Genomic DNA, 14,790 nt, shown 5'->3' with positions numbered 1-14,790 from the left:
ATGACCACAATGAATTATTGAGCACATTATCACTTTTAAGATCATGAAACAGGAGATATCTCAAGGGCCAAGACTATAGACGAGGTATCTTCCAGCTCATCAGACTAATGGATGCTGTCAGAAGAATTAAAGGGTGAATTTCTCAGCCACAAAACCATGATGCCATGGTATGGTGTATTTTTACATGCAAAACACATTAGATTCATTTTGTAGCATAAAATCTTGACACCTCAAAGGGAAATCGATAAAGCCGTGCTCAAAGTCAGAGTCAACTGTTTGTGGAGGGATGGAGTGATGACTCAAACGTGGCACAAAGGTAAAGAGAAGGATAAATAGAGAATAAAAGATAATACCAAATGAAATGAAGACATACAATAAAGATGAATGTTAAACATGGTCAAAAGAGTACAGAACAGAGTACGTCTGGATATAATAATAGCGCCTGAGCAGAATTATTGTTTGAAATATCGTCAAGAATAGCATTAGAATAAGGTTTCCACAGGTATGTTTGATCTTCAAATGCACTGGTATTTGTAGCAGTGTTATATAACAAATCTCTCAGCGCTAAAGACTGAAACCTACAGTATTAGTTTAGAGAGCTGGATATAAATGAAGGATTGTGAAGCAATAACATCAGGATGACAACTAAACCAGGGCTCTGATCCACTGTAGTCTTGTACTTCAACGCTGAAGTTTACACACACAGATGTCACTGCACACTCACACACACACACACACACACACACACTTTCAAGCATAAAAATGATCTACCACAAAAACACAGTTTCCTGTGCATATGTTCTTCTGAAGCACACATGATAAAGGACTGAAAGACCTAATTACTATGATAATTACTGTAATAACAGATGGGGCAGATAACAGATGGTTTTTATGATACAAATTTATTTTGTCTGCTGTTTTTCAATGGTCGTATCAGTTCTTTGTTGATTGCATAATAATGATAATAAGTGTGGAACTCCAGTGCAGTCACCGTCTGCAACATAGAAAATGTAAACATTCTCTCGTTTAAAACATCTGTAATACTTTTCCACAGTTTAATCTTCTCTTTTGTGATAAGTGGTGAAAACCAAGATGAAAAAAAACGCTGATTCAGACATTGTTTCATTGTCTATTCCCCGACAGAATGAAACTATGGGCCTTGATTTTTACCCTTAAGTAACATACCAACCAGACTTCAACAAATCCGAACAAAAGTAACTTTCAAAGCCCCCTAAGCTTGTCGTCTGGCCTACAAAATTAATATGGTCTGTTCTTGGTTATTCTTCTTGATCATAAAACAGAGGTCTTTATATTATATTTTGACCAGTGTGCCAGGTGAGTTTACATATGAATTGTGAAGAAAAAATTTAAAACTGTAAAAGTGTAAAATCAGCTTTATTGCTTAATATTATTGTGGCAACCATGATACATTTTTCAAGTGTTCTTCGAAAAATGAATCTTTCGTAACATTATAAATGTTCTCATTTTTGATCAATTTAATGCATTCTTGCAAAATGAAAGTAAGTTCAACTAGTGTTGTTTTTGGCGACCTGTTTTACTTTTAGTCTAGTCTTTGTGTGAAGCTGTCATTTTAGTTTTTATTAGTTTTAGTCACGTTCATACTCTTTTTAGTCTAGTCAAGTTTCGGTCAGAATAGTAAGGAGATATTTGAATTATTTACTAATAAACTAGTGTTTTCTCTGTCAGTGTTGCAAAGATGAAGATGATGATCCTGACTCGCCATCTCCTCATTAGATGCGCCTTTAGAGAGAAGTGCATCTTCACGGATTATAATAAAAGAGTTTTTGTTTTTCGATTTGATTTATTTCGTTAAGTAGTAATTTAAAGCTTTCTATAGATATATTTATCATGTCTGTCTATTCGCTGACTTTCGGTTCATTTTTGTGAAGCGCTCCTGTTCAAGACGAGACGGCAGAAAGCGCATCATTGTTTTCTTTATTTTATAAAATTATTTGATATATTTTATAAAAAGTTTTGTTGATATTGTGAGTGCGTAAAAGTGGACCTTTTACCGTTCCGAATTATGTATTAGTCTTACTTTTATGAGCAAAAATTATGGCGTAAGTTGTTTCCATTGAAAAAAATGCTATTGATTGCGTTGGTGCCTCCATGTCCTGCGCTTTAGCTTCCACTCTCCGCACAAACTAGGATGCAGCGCACATTTATCTAGGTTTAATGTTTAAACATTGTTATATGCTTGAACTGTTTTAGTATATCTATAGATTTTATTTTAGGCAAGTCGTGATGATTTGAGAAGGCTAAATTGATCAAACATGGCTATGATCAGTTTCAGGTCTGCCACTGGCCGCTCGGTCGTTACTTTAAGAAAGAAAAAAACTTATTTAACAAACAATAAAATGCTCCAAGCGTTTTTCTAAATTAACTTAATTAAAAAAACAAAACAAAAAACGAAACGAAATATAATCACTTTGCCATTACATACAAAACTGAACTATTTTAATAGCTGAAACAGTATAATCTGATTTGAGAGGAAGAGGAAAAAAGACAGGCTCGGCATGGACTCGGGCTGGTAATTCTGTCAAGCTCTTGGACACGGGCCGGGCTAGGGCCTGAGCATCTCGACTCGATCTCCTAAGTGAAGATCACATGATCACAAACGGAAATCACTTCTGTGAAGTGATAATCGCATGTTCCCTTCGCTAATGGACTTCTGGAAGGGCCCTTCGTGAAGGGATTAAGTTGTTCACTTTCGTTTGGAATGTCCCTACAAATGGCGTCCTCTTCCCGAAGTGCCCTTCAAGGGCGCAAAAAAGCCATTTGGAATTCGCCCAATGCTGCGAGTGGGGATTGAGGAAGTGACGTCGCCTGCGTCTGCGCATTGCAACCTGATGCAGCCCCTGAAGTGAGACACAGGAAACAGAAATACTACAATAATACTGCATAATAATAATAACGCGACTAAACGAGACGAAACAAAATGTTATAACGTTATTTCGTCTCGTTTAGGTCAACGAAAATGAAGAGACATTTTAGCATAGTTTTTATTTTGTAAACCACATTTAGTCTTTAATTATAGTCATCGTCACATGACCAGCATTTACGTTGCGTCTCGTCTCGTTTTTGTCACGTGATAAAGGTTCGTTGATGACGATATTTAGTCATCATTTTCGTTGACGAAAGCAACACTAAATTCAACTAAATAAATACATAATACTGACCCCAAACTTTTGAACAGAAGTGTATGTCTTAGTGGTTTGTTTGTTATAGTAGCTACATTATGGGCTACATTATACTACATACTGTTTTACTACAGTTGGGTATTATTCAGTGACCCTGTTTGCAGGTTACACAGATAAGCTAGCAGGTGGCCAAAAGTAACTGTCATTGTATTGTAAGTGAGTCATTGAATCATTTACTCAACCAATTTCATGACACTGGCCAATCCAAATGGAAACCTGATTACTGTGTGTTGCTCAATTGTTTATTCTGCCTTGACATTATTTGGAAACTGTCAGAGCAAAAACAAATAGCTGTAATAATATTGTGTCTAAAATATCAACTATATGACCGTGAACCACTCTGATATTCCAAATGGACAGTTTTTTTGGATAGTTAGATATTTGAGCAAGTTGAAATCCAATGCTTAATTAAAAGTGTAATGCAGCATTTTCACTCAAAAAAAACTAAAAACTCCTGTCATCACCACCTCAAAATAAATTTTGAAATCTTGAGATAGTCTACCCAAGTAATGCACGAGGTGTTTTGAGGCTGAATTTGAAGGAGTTTTTTAATTAGGACAGCCTTCATTGTGCCGCTGCATTCGTTCTTGGACTGCAACCTTCAAAGGATGCAGCCCCAAAATTAGGACATAACTATTGTCTGGTTTAAATACAGTATTTAGAACATGTTATTTATAAAAATTCTGATTAACTGAATTCTGGAGAACAAAAGGTTTTGCCTACTGTCCTCTATTCATTAGTACTTTGCAAATGAGGTTTCTATTGCCCTTAGTCTCAGATGTTGTGGTCTTCGTATGAATTGAGTCATGAAATCACTACCTCTGCTAATCGGAGCCCATTCATTACGTGGTTAAATGAGTCATGTTTATCAATATTCATGTCCTTTTTGTATATGCTTACGCAAATATGTGCAAGTGTGTCAGAGTCACAATACATGTTACATCCACTTCATGTTACAGCCACTTCAAACTACCATTATATTTACTATACATTCAGGATGTAATACAACCATAGAATACAAACAGGAAAAAAGCACTCTTATTTTTATTCAGTGTGCATTCATTCATCTCTCTATTTTGATTTGTTTCCCCTAAAGAAATTGCATAATCATACTTACATATTACAAAAATAAATGACACAGCATCTACGGGAGATACTATAGGTCAGTGGTTTTCAAACCTGTCCTGGAAGACCCCCTGCCCTGCACATTTTGTATGCCTCCCTAATCAGACACACACAATTTAGTTCTTGCAGTCTCTACTAATGAGCTGATGAGTGGAATCGGGCATGTTAGATGAGGGAGACATACAAAATGTGCAGGGCAGGGGGTCCTTCTGGATAGGTTTGAAACCCCCTGCTATACATTCTGTGGTATGTACCATTGGCTTAGAGCAGGGGTGGGGAACATTGATCCTGGAGGGCCAGTGTCCCTGCAGAGCTTAGCTCCAACCCTAATCAAACACACCTGAAGCAGCTAATCAAGGTCTTTAGGATGCAGTTAGGTTTTTTTTCCAGAGTTTTTCAGGGTTGGAGCTAAACTCTGCAGGAGAGTGGCCATCCAGGATCAACGTTCCCCACCCCTGGCTTAGAGCAATAGAGTGATTTAAAAGTCAGGCAATAGTCTCCAGATTTCACAGCATATGTTAGGTTCTAGGAGTTTTAATAGTAATCATAATTGACATTAGCCCCGTGTCTATAGGAACTGGGGTCCTGTTGGCTCATAGGGGCATTCTCATCATGATGATGCTGCCGGCCCTGGTCATTTGATCTGGCCTGGTCCATCCAATAGGAGAGATCAGTCTCCAGTCTCTGGAAATACATAATGGTGAAATGAGACAACGGATCATATCAGGAGTTCAGATTCAGTCTCAGGGGGGAAAACAGACAGGTTTTGATTAAATAAATTGTAAATAAATAAATAACTAACTAGAGTTACAGTGTTAAAGTGATAGTTCACCCAAAAATGAGATTTAATTTTTAATTCTTTCATTATTTACTCATCAAACCCAAATGAAGAAATTTAAGTAGGCCTATTGGTAATGACTGTATATGTACTATAATATTTGTAATGTTACTTATAATTTATTTTTCCATTCATTTGCAAAGAATATGGACTGACGCTTCAGATAGAACACAAAAGCACCATAAAGGTACCATCGAAATAGTCCACAAGACTTAATTACAGGTTTTATGAATTAATATGATAGTTTTTGTGAGGAACAATTGTAATTGTATTATATATATATATATTTTAAAAAGTATGTTTTTCAAAAATGATCTTATTGTGTTCAGGCCACCAACAAGAATGTTCAGTGCATAAAGTGGTTTTTCACATGGATATGCCTGTTCAGATCAATGTCTAAAATCGGCGGACGCTGAATGAAAATGCAAATAAAAGTTCTGAGAGTAGAGTGCATAGAAAACAGAAATACCCCAGTTACCCCATTCTGACATTTGCCTGTTATGGAGAAGAAAGGGAGTAAAAGTAATTACATGTTTTCAAACAGCCATTCAGATTTTAGTAATTGCTATGGTGTTCATCAAACAACGACAAATACAAGAGTACAGAGACAAGAGATTTATTTAATTCAGCAAGCGATAACCCCCAGGGTAACAGAACAGAACCAACAAAAGTATTGCAGATTTGTTAAAAGTTCAGTAATTTAATGTACACATTTTGAATTGATCTGATTCAGAAGGCTGGATGCTGACTGACAAAGGAGGAGTTGGGGATGTAGGAGGGTAATTTGCTATTGAGCAATGCGAAAACTGCTGATAATACGTATGACCTTATATATGGATGCTTAGATAGGTGTTGTATTCCTATAGGTAGATGGGGATAAGCTGAGAGTCAGCTGATGTGAGCTTGACTAACGTGACCTGCCAGAACTAACGCTATGCTCAATTTGTTTTCCTACATTTACCCACAATAGGATGGCGAGAACATTATGGAACCCTATAAAGAGCCCTATAAACAGATGTAATGTATGTTTCATTCATACTGGAAGCTGGAGAGCACTCTTAAACAGAAACTTCGGGGAAGGTTTATTTTTTTCAGTTCTGTCATGACAACTCTCAGGGGGATTGGCATGGTAAAGTACATGACAATGTTGATGTATTTGTTCTTGGCAGAACAGATCTGCTATGCTGCTGCTGCTGTGGCAGAGCAAGTATCGAGACTTGCTTCTGCCAATACATCAACAACATACTGCTGCTGCAAATTTAACACACATGAAATAACCCCCATATAGCATATATGAATCACCTCGTAGCAGATATATACAGGTGGAGCTGGGGAAGGTGGAGGGTTTCTGAAGTATGCTGCAAATTGGCTACTGATACAGAAGAGAACCAATCAGCTGTGACATGTGATAATGATGTCATTAGGTCACATTGAGTTAGACCTATCGGACTGCGCCATCTAGAGTTTCATGCCAGAACTCTGTATTTCACACATTAGCAATAAAAAGGTGATTAATACATCAAAAAAAAAATCTTACATATAGCCCCTTTATATTAATGTAATTTTTGTGCTTTTAGAATAACTATTAACTGATAGTTGATGGAGACCTGATTTCAGGGGAGAACACATTTTTCTCACATCGCTGGTTCTAAAATCGTCCTCTCCTATTCATTGTCTTGTAGCAAAATAGGCCATTCGTGAGTCCCAGTCATAGTTTTATGTAACAACAGCAGTTGCACTGTGCATGTGACCAAAAACCTCAACAAATGCATTAAATCTTCGCACTGGATTTTCACACCGTACATTCCTTTGGTGTGAACAGGCCTTTTCGCAGAAGTCTAATGCACATAAGAGCAGCTGTGTCCAGCAGGACACCGTTGTCTGTTGTTTTCAAAGCACTCTAGCTTTAGCCTTGTCCTCATTATAACTATACATAACTATATATATATATATATATATATAGGCTCAGCTTCATTTGATTTTGCTGAAAACTAGTTGACCTGGTTATATCAAAATATAATTCATTCATGCACTTAAAAATAAAAAGATGAGGAAGATTGCATGATAACCCAGTCAGTGTGAGTGCAAATGCACTTTCTAGATGTGTTATAATGATTTCACATACAGTAATTGATGCAATTTGTGTGATCACTGTTTTACTCACTGCTTCATCGTAGCCCATGTACATGAACTGCTGGATCCACTGCTGGACATCAGGACGGCTCCGGTCCCATACGTTTCTCTTAGACCTGTGAAAAACTGACAGAAACTCTTTAGCCTTGGACTGCGATACTGCGATTTGTACTTTAGGCCTGGCTTCCAGCTCCTTTGCTGTGGAAAGAGAACAGGAAAAAATTCAAGGCCATAGTCAGAGATTGTAGATGCTTCCTATGTAATTCAAAACTATTTTTACTATTTCAACAGACCAGAAGAGCAGGCCCCAGATCAGTGTAAAAGAGAAACATGTGTTTTAACCACAGAGGATGATAATAGCCGAAAGGGACAGAACCGCTGCCCAATTATCTCGCTCTGATGATAACACACAGAGACTGTGAACTGATCTATAGCCCAAAGCTTCCACACCTCCATGTTATAAATATCAGTGATGTCATTTGTTTATAATCATCCATGCTATTTTCCCTTGGAACATATCAGCCATCAATCTCTGTCAGCTTTGGAGGTCAGAAGCTGATGTATAGTGACTAAAGTATTGGTATGATGGTTCCTTAGGTGGAATATTGACGGTAGAAAGAGAGAGTTATAAACCATACATCACTAAAATCTTTCATAACAATTATATTGAGGCTGACATCATCTCACCATCTCGTTTCATGAGGATCCTCTGTATTCTACTCCCAGATGAACCACCTAAAATAAGCAAACAGATAATGTTCTCTGTAATATCTATTTCATTTATTCATTTCATTTATCAAATGTTGTGGGATGGTCCCAAATGCTCTCTCTCTCTCACACACACACACACACACACTCACACACACACACACACACACACACACACACACACAGACACACACACACACAAATTAAGCATTCAAATTTTGAAATGTTGCCCACAATGATTAATTGACCTACATCTTCCGAAGTCCAAACTTCAGGACATTTGGTACACATACAAGTACAGTCACAATTATTTCAAATTTTGCCTACAGGGGGTGCTACTAAAAAAAATCTAAAACAGTTTTATCAAAAGTCAAAAATAAATTTATTACGCACATTCTGGTACAAGTTCTGACATGCCCTAATATTATCAAGCAAAATAAATAAATATAATAGAAAAATTAAAAAAAACCTGCCAACAACCAATCAAAACTCAACAGCTAGTATATTCTTTTGTGACTTGACAATGGCCACAAAACTTAAATCATATGTGTGGGGTGTCTATATGATGCTGTGTCTATACAAATGAGCATAACGGAAACAATCTCAAATCAGAAACAAACCAAATTTGCTACATTTGTAATGCAAGCAGAGCCATATGCAAAAATGTGCTACCTAAACAACTGCGTGTACAGTATTTACAGCATCTGTTTTTTTTTCTTTATTTAATTTAATTTTATTATTTATTTTTTGCTGTTTTGGTTTTCCACACATGCTTTAAATCGAATAATTGCAGCTTGTCGCTGTGTTAATGTTTCTGGATGTGTAGGTAAGATGACGTTACAGTTCAAAAAGAATACTTTTACATTTTGAAAATTTTCAATTTTAAAAGAAAACACATTTTCTAAATAATACACTGTAAAACATTTCATATTATGAACAGTGAAATGTTGCAATAGTTACTTTGATTTAAAATAAAATATGTTCCGTGTGCAGTGCAATTCATTTATATTTTTACTGCATAAATTAAACTAATGATAATAAATAATATTTTAAAATATTTTAAAATATAAATGAATTTTCTTTCTTTTTTTATCAAGCTGAAACCATGAGTCACTGTAACACATGCCTTGAAACACTTTAAAGCTGAGTTAAAAGTCTCATATTTTAGAGTTTCAGGCCTTTACATTTTATGTCAAACTTCATAAAATCCTATTTACAAGGCTTGTAAATTTACTACAGCCTCATTAACTAATGAAACCACTTGTGGTATCTGAAAGCCCAAAAATGGTATAGAAATCATACCTGAGGGTGAGCAGAGAGACAGGATGCTTATGAGAAGGACGGCTTGAACACAGAGGCTGTGGAGTGACATGCTGTTGTTCTATCCACTGGGCTTCACTGAGTGCTGGGAAAGTATTTGGTCAGGGGTGAGATGAACGGCAAGACGCCATCCTGGACCAACAGGCAAACATTCCTACAGGCGACCTGTTAGCGCTTGTGTGTGGAGGAATGTGTACAGGAGGCCAACTGAAAACCCCCTATACAAATACCACAGTGTGCGTGATGTTTGATGTGTGCTTGGGTTCATGTGTTTCGGTTATTTGTATGGTTGGTTCATGCTCTCAAGGTTTAAATTAAACCCAACTTTGTGATCAAAAAGGGTTTTCATCATAAAGTTAGTCTATCGACACCTTGCTGTAAGGACGATTATCATAAGCAGTAAACAGTATTATTTATTAATCTCAGGAATATTCAGCAATCACTAGCTGGATTCTAAATTGACATTGCCCGGTCATAGCAAACAGACTGTAGAATATTTAATTTATGCTGCAAGTTTAGTAAGCCTATTTTATGCTCATTTTACTTTCCTGTTTTTCTAGAGGGTATATTTGAAGGCAGAAGCAGCAAAACAACTTAAGAGGGAGATGGTTTTCCAGATGTAATAAACATCTTTCTTTTTCTTTCTAAATCAATTTCCTGCCACAGCTTTGAAGTGCATGCACGCTGTAGGACATCAGCTAAGGCTTATGGCTATTTCACAGGGACCCAAACATACAGTAACTGTAAGGCAGTAGCCATATGATTGTATATTTATACATGTGAATCTAAAATACGGAACTATTTTCTCCCCACAGATATCTGTTGTATATGAAACCTGCGTTCTCATGTCACACAATGCACCAGATGTTAGTCATTTAATAAAGTTAGTGGAACTGAGTAGATTTCAAATTATGAAGTTTAAGCGAGTTAATGAATCAGATTTTTCTGATCTTCCTTGTAAAATATAGGAATGAGAATTAAAATCTCTATCCTTCGAAGCATCACTTTTTACAATTTACAATAATGTTTATTAGCATTAATATCTGCATATACTACTACATGCTTATAAGTGAAAAGTTACATGTTTAAAAGAAACAAATCCATAATTAAGCCATGTAAACTTTACACATTTGCTTCTAGCCAAAATATCAGCTAATAATCTATAATAACGCTTCCTCCAGTGAAAAAGTCCACCATCTGTTTTCCTCTCACATCAAAATCCACAGATATATGGATGGCTTTGTTTATTACAAACACAGCTTTTCACTGCACAAGATGTTAACTGATAGATTGTTAATTAATACATGTTCAGCCTTTTTAAAACTATTGTAAATGGATTGAGCCTTATTGTAAAATGTTACCAACAAAACAAAATAATATCTAAACAAACCAAATAAAGTTAAAATGAAAAAGAGAATCACTGAAACATTTGTTTTTATGATATGTGTTTATATTTCTTTGTATTTTCTAAAAGCTTACACTTATGATAGCATACTGGAGTGATTTTTTTACAGTCAACCCGTGTTCCTGCATGCACTGTACCTGTCCCGAGGGGGTTGACCCTCATTCAGAGGTTATCTCTGTGCACCTGGACTGCATTCCCACTCATAACAGCACACCTGCATGCTCAGTTGTCTTGCTCAACAATAGTTATATGGCCTTCTACCATACCTGAGTGTAGCATACATTTATATTGTTATACTTAATTTATTTTGTAGCAAGTACAAATCCAGAGTGTGCATTTATTTTAAAGAATAATCAGGAGCAAGTATTTTGTATATAAAAGAGTCTGAGCAATATACTTTTACCGGATTTTGGATGCCATTACATAAGGGGTTTTACGTAACTTTTAACCAAAAAAATAAAACGACCTCTCAGAGTATCTTGCCCTGGTTCAAATCAAGTTACGCTAAATAAAGACTGTTTGTCTCCTTTTCCAAGAGTTGTGCCATAATGAAAGGGCCAAATGATCTTCACAACACAGACTCCAACTCAGATGGCATTATTCTTCTGGAGCGGGAGGGTCGTAACCCAGGCGGCTGGCGGAAGGGAAGTGAGCCCAGAAGGTTCTGGCCAATTCCTCAATCTTGTCATAGCCAGCGTGAGAACGCAGCTCTTCAATCCAGGCGAAAAAGTCTGAAGATGTCAGTGCCCAGTTAGGCACACTCCTTTTTTCCCTTGATTCAGCTGCAAGCCAAGCAGAAAGGCAAAAAAGAGGTCAACACAAGAACAGATCCTTATACAGTACATCAATCTTCAGTTCTAAATCATACAGTTTAGTATCGGGTACAATGGGAAAAAAGATTTTCCAAATTTCAAACAAACCAAAAAAATAAAATAAATAACTAATTAGAATTCTTAGAATTATCACACATACAAAAATAATTTTTTTTCTTGAAGGAAATAACTTTTAGATTTTTAGTTTTGTTTAATATGATTAAATCGATAGACTTTCAGCAACTATGGAATAAAGATTATACAGTACAACTATTAATCCCCCCCCCCCAAATGATCATATTTTAGGACATTGTATAACCCCAGTGCACTTTAGAGGATACAAGTGATATAATTTATAAAGAGAATTTAAAACTCACCTTGCTTTTCCACTGCCTCTGTAAGGAAAATAAATAGAAGGACATTTAATATAATTGAATAAATATAAAAATATATATGTAAAATAGTATAGATGTAACCAGTGTTGGGTAGAAGTAACGTGAGTTACGTAATAATATTACTTTTTCAAAGTAACGAGTAAAGTAACGCATTACTTTTTAATTTACAAGAAAATATCGAAGTTACTTTTTAAGTACCGCCAGTTACTTTTTCCCCATTTATTGACTGACAGTGCGCTGTGAACATGCTGTTACAGTAGTTCTAGACTAAATGTGAATGTGCATTAATTCATCCCACACGCAAAAAACAGATTTAGTATTCATCAAAATGAATTAAAACAGTGAAATGCAAACTCAGAATATGACGCAAACCTGCAATAATTAAATATGTTAAACAACACAAATGTATCTAATCCCATTTTATTAACCGATGTCTTTGCTGCTGACCTTTGATGATGCAGTTCAACCATACTAATAAGCAAAAATGACTTTAGATAAACTAACAATTGTGCTTCATTGTTTTTTAAAAGTAACTTTCCCCAACAGTGGATGCAACTCTTTTAAGGCTAGAAACCAATAAATGCGAATGAGATGCAATTACTAAGTAATGTGTAAAGCTTGAATAGAATGTGGCACATCTGGTAGGAAAATGGACAGTAGCAGCATGACTTTCTAAATTACTGCACTGACCTTAAAACTAATTATTTCATTCATGCACCACTTCTGAAGAAAAATCAATTAAGTAATTTTATCCTGAATACTGAATATTTAAACTAAATGATAACTGCATAGAGAATAATAGTTGATATATAGAGTGATTCTTAAGGTCATGATTTAATGCCAAGGATATCACATTATTCATAAGCTTCCATTCATCTGTCACCCTTGTACATTACAGATTCTGTATTCACAGCAGCTGACTATTAAACTTGCACAATGCACACACAGATGTGCGCGCGCACAGGTTTAAAAAAGCAGAGCTGTCTGTTTCTGTAAGCAGTCCCATGTTTGAGAGGAACAGTTGAGCTATCGTCTGTTCTCAATGTTCTGCCAGTTTTCTTTCAGAAGTTTCAGCATGTTTGACAAAGCCAGAATATTTCAGCTAAAAGGTACCTCAAATCTGGTAGCCTTTAGCTGTTTTTACATTATTTCTGATAAATTCTTATCTAGTTCACAAGAGCTATCACATAAAAATTTGGAACTGAATGTAACAGCTCTTAAAAGCGAAAAACAAAATTTCACTAACACTTTCTATGAAGCCTGTTTATAATGCTTTATAAGAGTATTTTAATGCATTATAATACATGCATAATGCCTTACAAAAACTTGTAACTTGTATCATCTCATGATAAATTGTATAGCAACACTTACCAGTATCCCACCTCAACAGCAGCAAAAGTTTCAATAGAAACAAAATAAGTACCTAACAATTCATTATGGTTATTTTTACACCAATACATAAAGACACCATATAGTTACTTAATATAAAGTGTAACTGAATTATTTTATTGTAATATCAATTCAAACTGAAATTAATATTAGCCTTTTAGAAAACACTCAAATATGAACAACCACTCCTGACCACTATAAAGATAGTAATATATTGTGCTGATCTTAAACAAAATCAAATTATGAGAAAACAGCAAGATATGAGAATTACATTATAATGTCTTAAGAATACCCATAAAATACATTATAAATGCAGGCTTCATAGAAATTATTACCAAAATATCAATGCACACTGAAACATACAATACAAGGTGAGTAATGGTGAAGATGTGATGTATAAAAAAAGTCAAAATAAAATAAAATTCCATACACTATTATTCAAAAGTTTGTGGTCCATAAGAATTTTTAAGAAAATAAATATAAACTTTTATTCAGCAAGAATGCATTAAATTGATGAAAAATGACAGTAAAGACCTTTGCATTGCTTGAAAAATGTATTGCTTTAACTATTTATGAGTGAATCCTGAAAAAATATTAAGCAGTTTTAAAAATATGAACTATTTCAACACTGATAATAGTAGGAAATGTTTCTTGAACACCAAATCAGCCTATTAAAATGATTTCTGAAGGGCCACGTGACACTAAAGACTGGAGTAATGATTTTAAATTGTAACAAAGAAACAGTATTGCTGTTTTACTGTAATTTTGATCAAATAAATGCAGCCTTAGTGAACATAAGATAATAATATATACATAAAAAGACATCACACTGACCCCGAACTTTGAAAGGTGATGTATACATCCAAAAACTGTCAGCTTTTCTTACCAGAGAGACAGAGCAGTCCAAGCCAAACCAGACACAGGAAGAGTGAGAAACACAGACGAAACATGGTCACCCACTGAAAGTAATATTACAACAGACTCAATATAAGGCTCTACAGTCATTTTTCTACCCATTGTCAAACTTCAAAGAGATTCAAACATAAAATATTTTGAAAAGAAAAAAAAAGAGATTGTATTAAAGCATGGAAATGAATCTTGCATCATTTCCCTGCCTAAGATTACCTGCAGCAGATGTTCCTGGAGACTGTGGTGTGTCTTGGTGCACAGACCTTAAAGTAGAACACCAAGTCAAGGCTGGAATGGTGATGTTTACCTTTCACATGGACCTTTCATATGTCATACCCTTCATTTCTTTGAGATTCTCACATTCCCACAGCTGAAAGAATCCCTTGTTAAAGTAGAAGCCTTACTGTCCAAAAATTCACAGACTGAAGAGATCTCAGAGAAACCTTTCTCAGGGTTTCCACCTTTTTTTAATAGAATATAATGTTGTCTGTATGTGTGTCAGTTTCAAAGAAACATTTAATGTGGAAATATCTCC

The 14,790-nt window shown here is 35.5% G+C and overlaps 2 protein-coding genes across 2 annotated transcripts; both read right to left on the bottom strand.

Annotated features, from left to right (window-relative positions):
- Positions 1–4,880: 4,880 nt before the first annotated feature.
- On the bottom strand, positions 4,881–9,397 carry ecrg4b (ECRG4 augurin precursor b; the record flags this gene model as incomplete). The annotated part of the gene is made up of 4 exons (XM_079376808.1): positions 4,881–5,030; positions 7,349–7,515; positions 8,005–8,052; positions 9,328–9,397. 4 exons carry the CDS (start codon positions 9,395–9,397, stop codon positions 4,881–4,883), a joined length of 435 nt encoding a protein of 144 aa, XP_079232934.1.
- Positions 9,398–11,347: 1,950 nt separating this feature from the next.
- LOC306844744 (otospiralin-like) lies at positions 11,348–14,296 on the bottom strand (the record flags this gene model as incomplete). The annotated part of the gene is made up of 3 exons (XM_079377108.1): positions 11,348–11,532; positions 11,940–11,957; positions 14,233–14,296. The coding sequence occupies 3 exons, from the start codon at positions 14,294–14,296 to the stop codon at positions 11,348–11,350; spliced, it is 267 nt and encodes an 88-aa protein (XP_079233234.1).
- Positions 14,297–14,790: the final 494 nt, after the last annotated feature.

Source organism: Barbus barbus (genome assembly GCF_936440315.1).
Source record: "Barbus barbus genome assembly, chromosome: 25".
Lineage (NCBI taxonomy): Eukaryota > Metazoa > Chordata > Actinopteri > Cypriniformes > Cyprinidae > Barbus > Barbus barbus.
The sequence above is the reverse complement of the archived record's forward strand: the minus strand, read 5'-3'. Positions and strand labels throughout refer to the sequence as shown.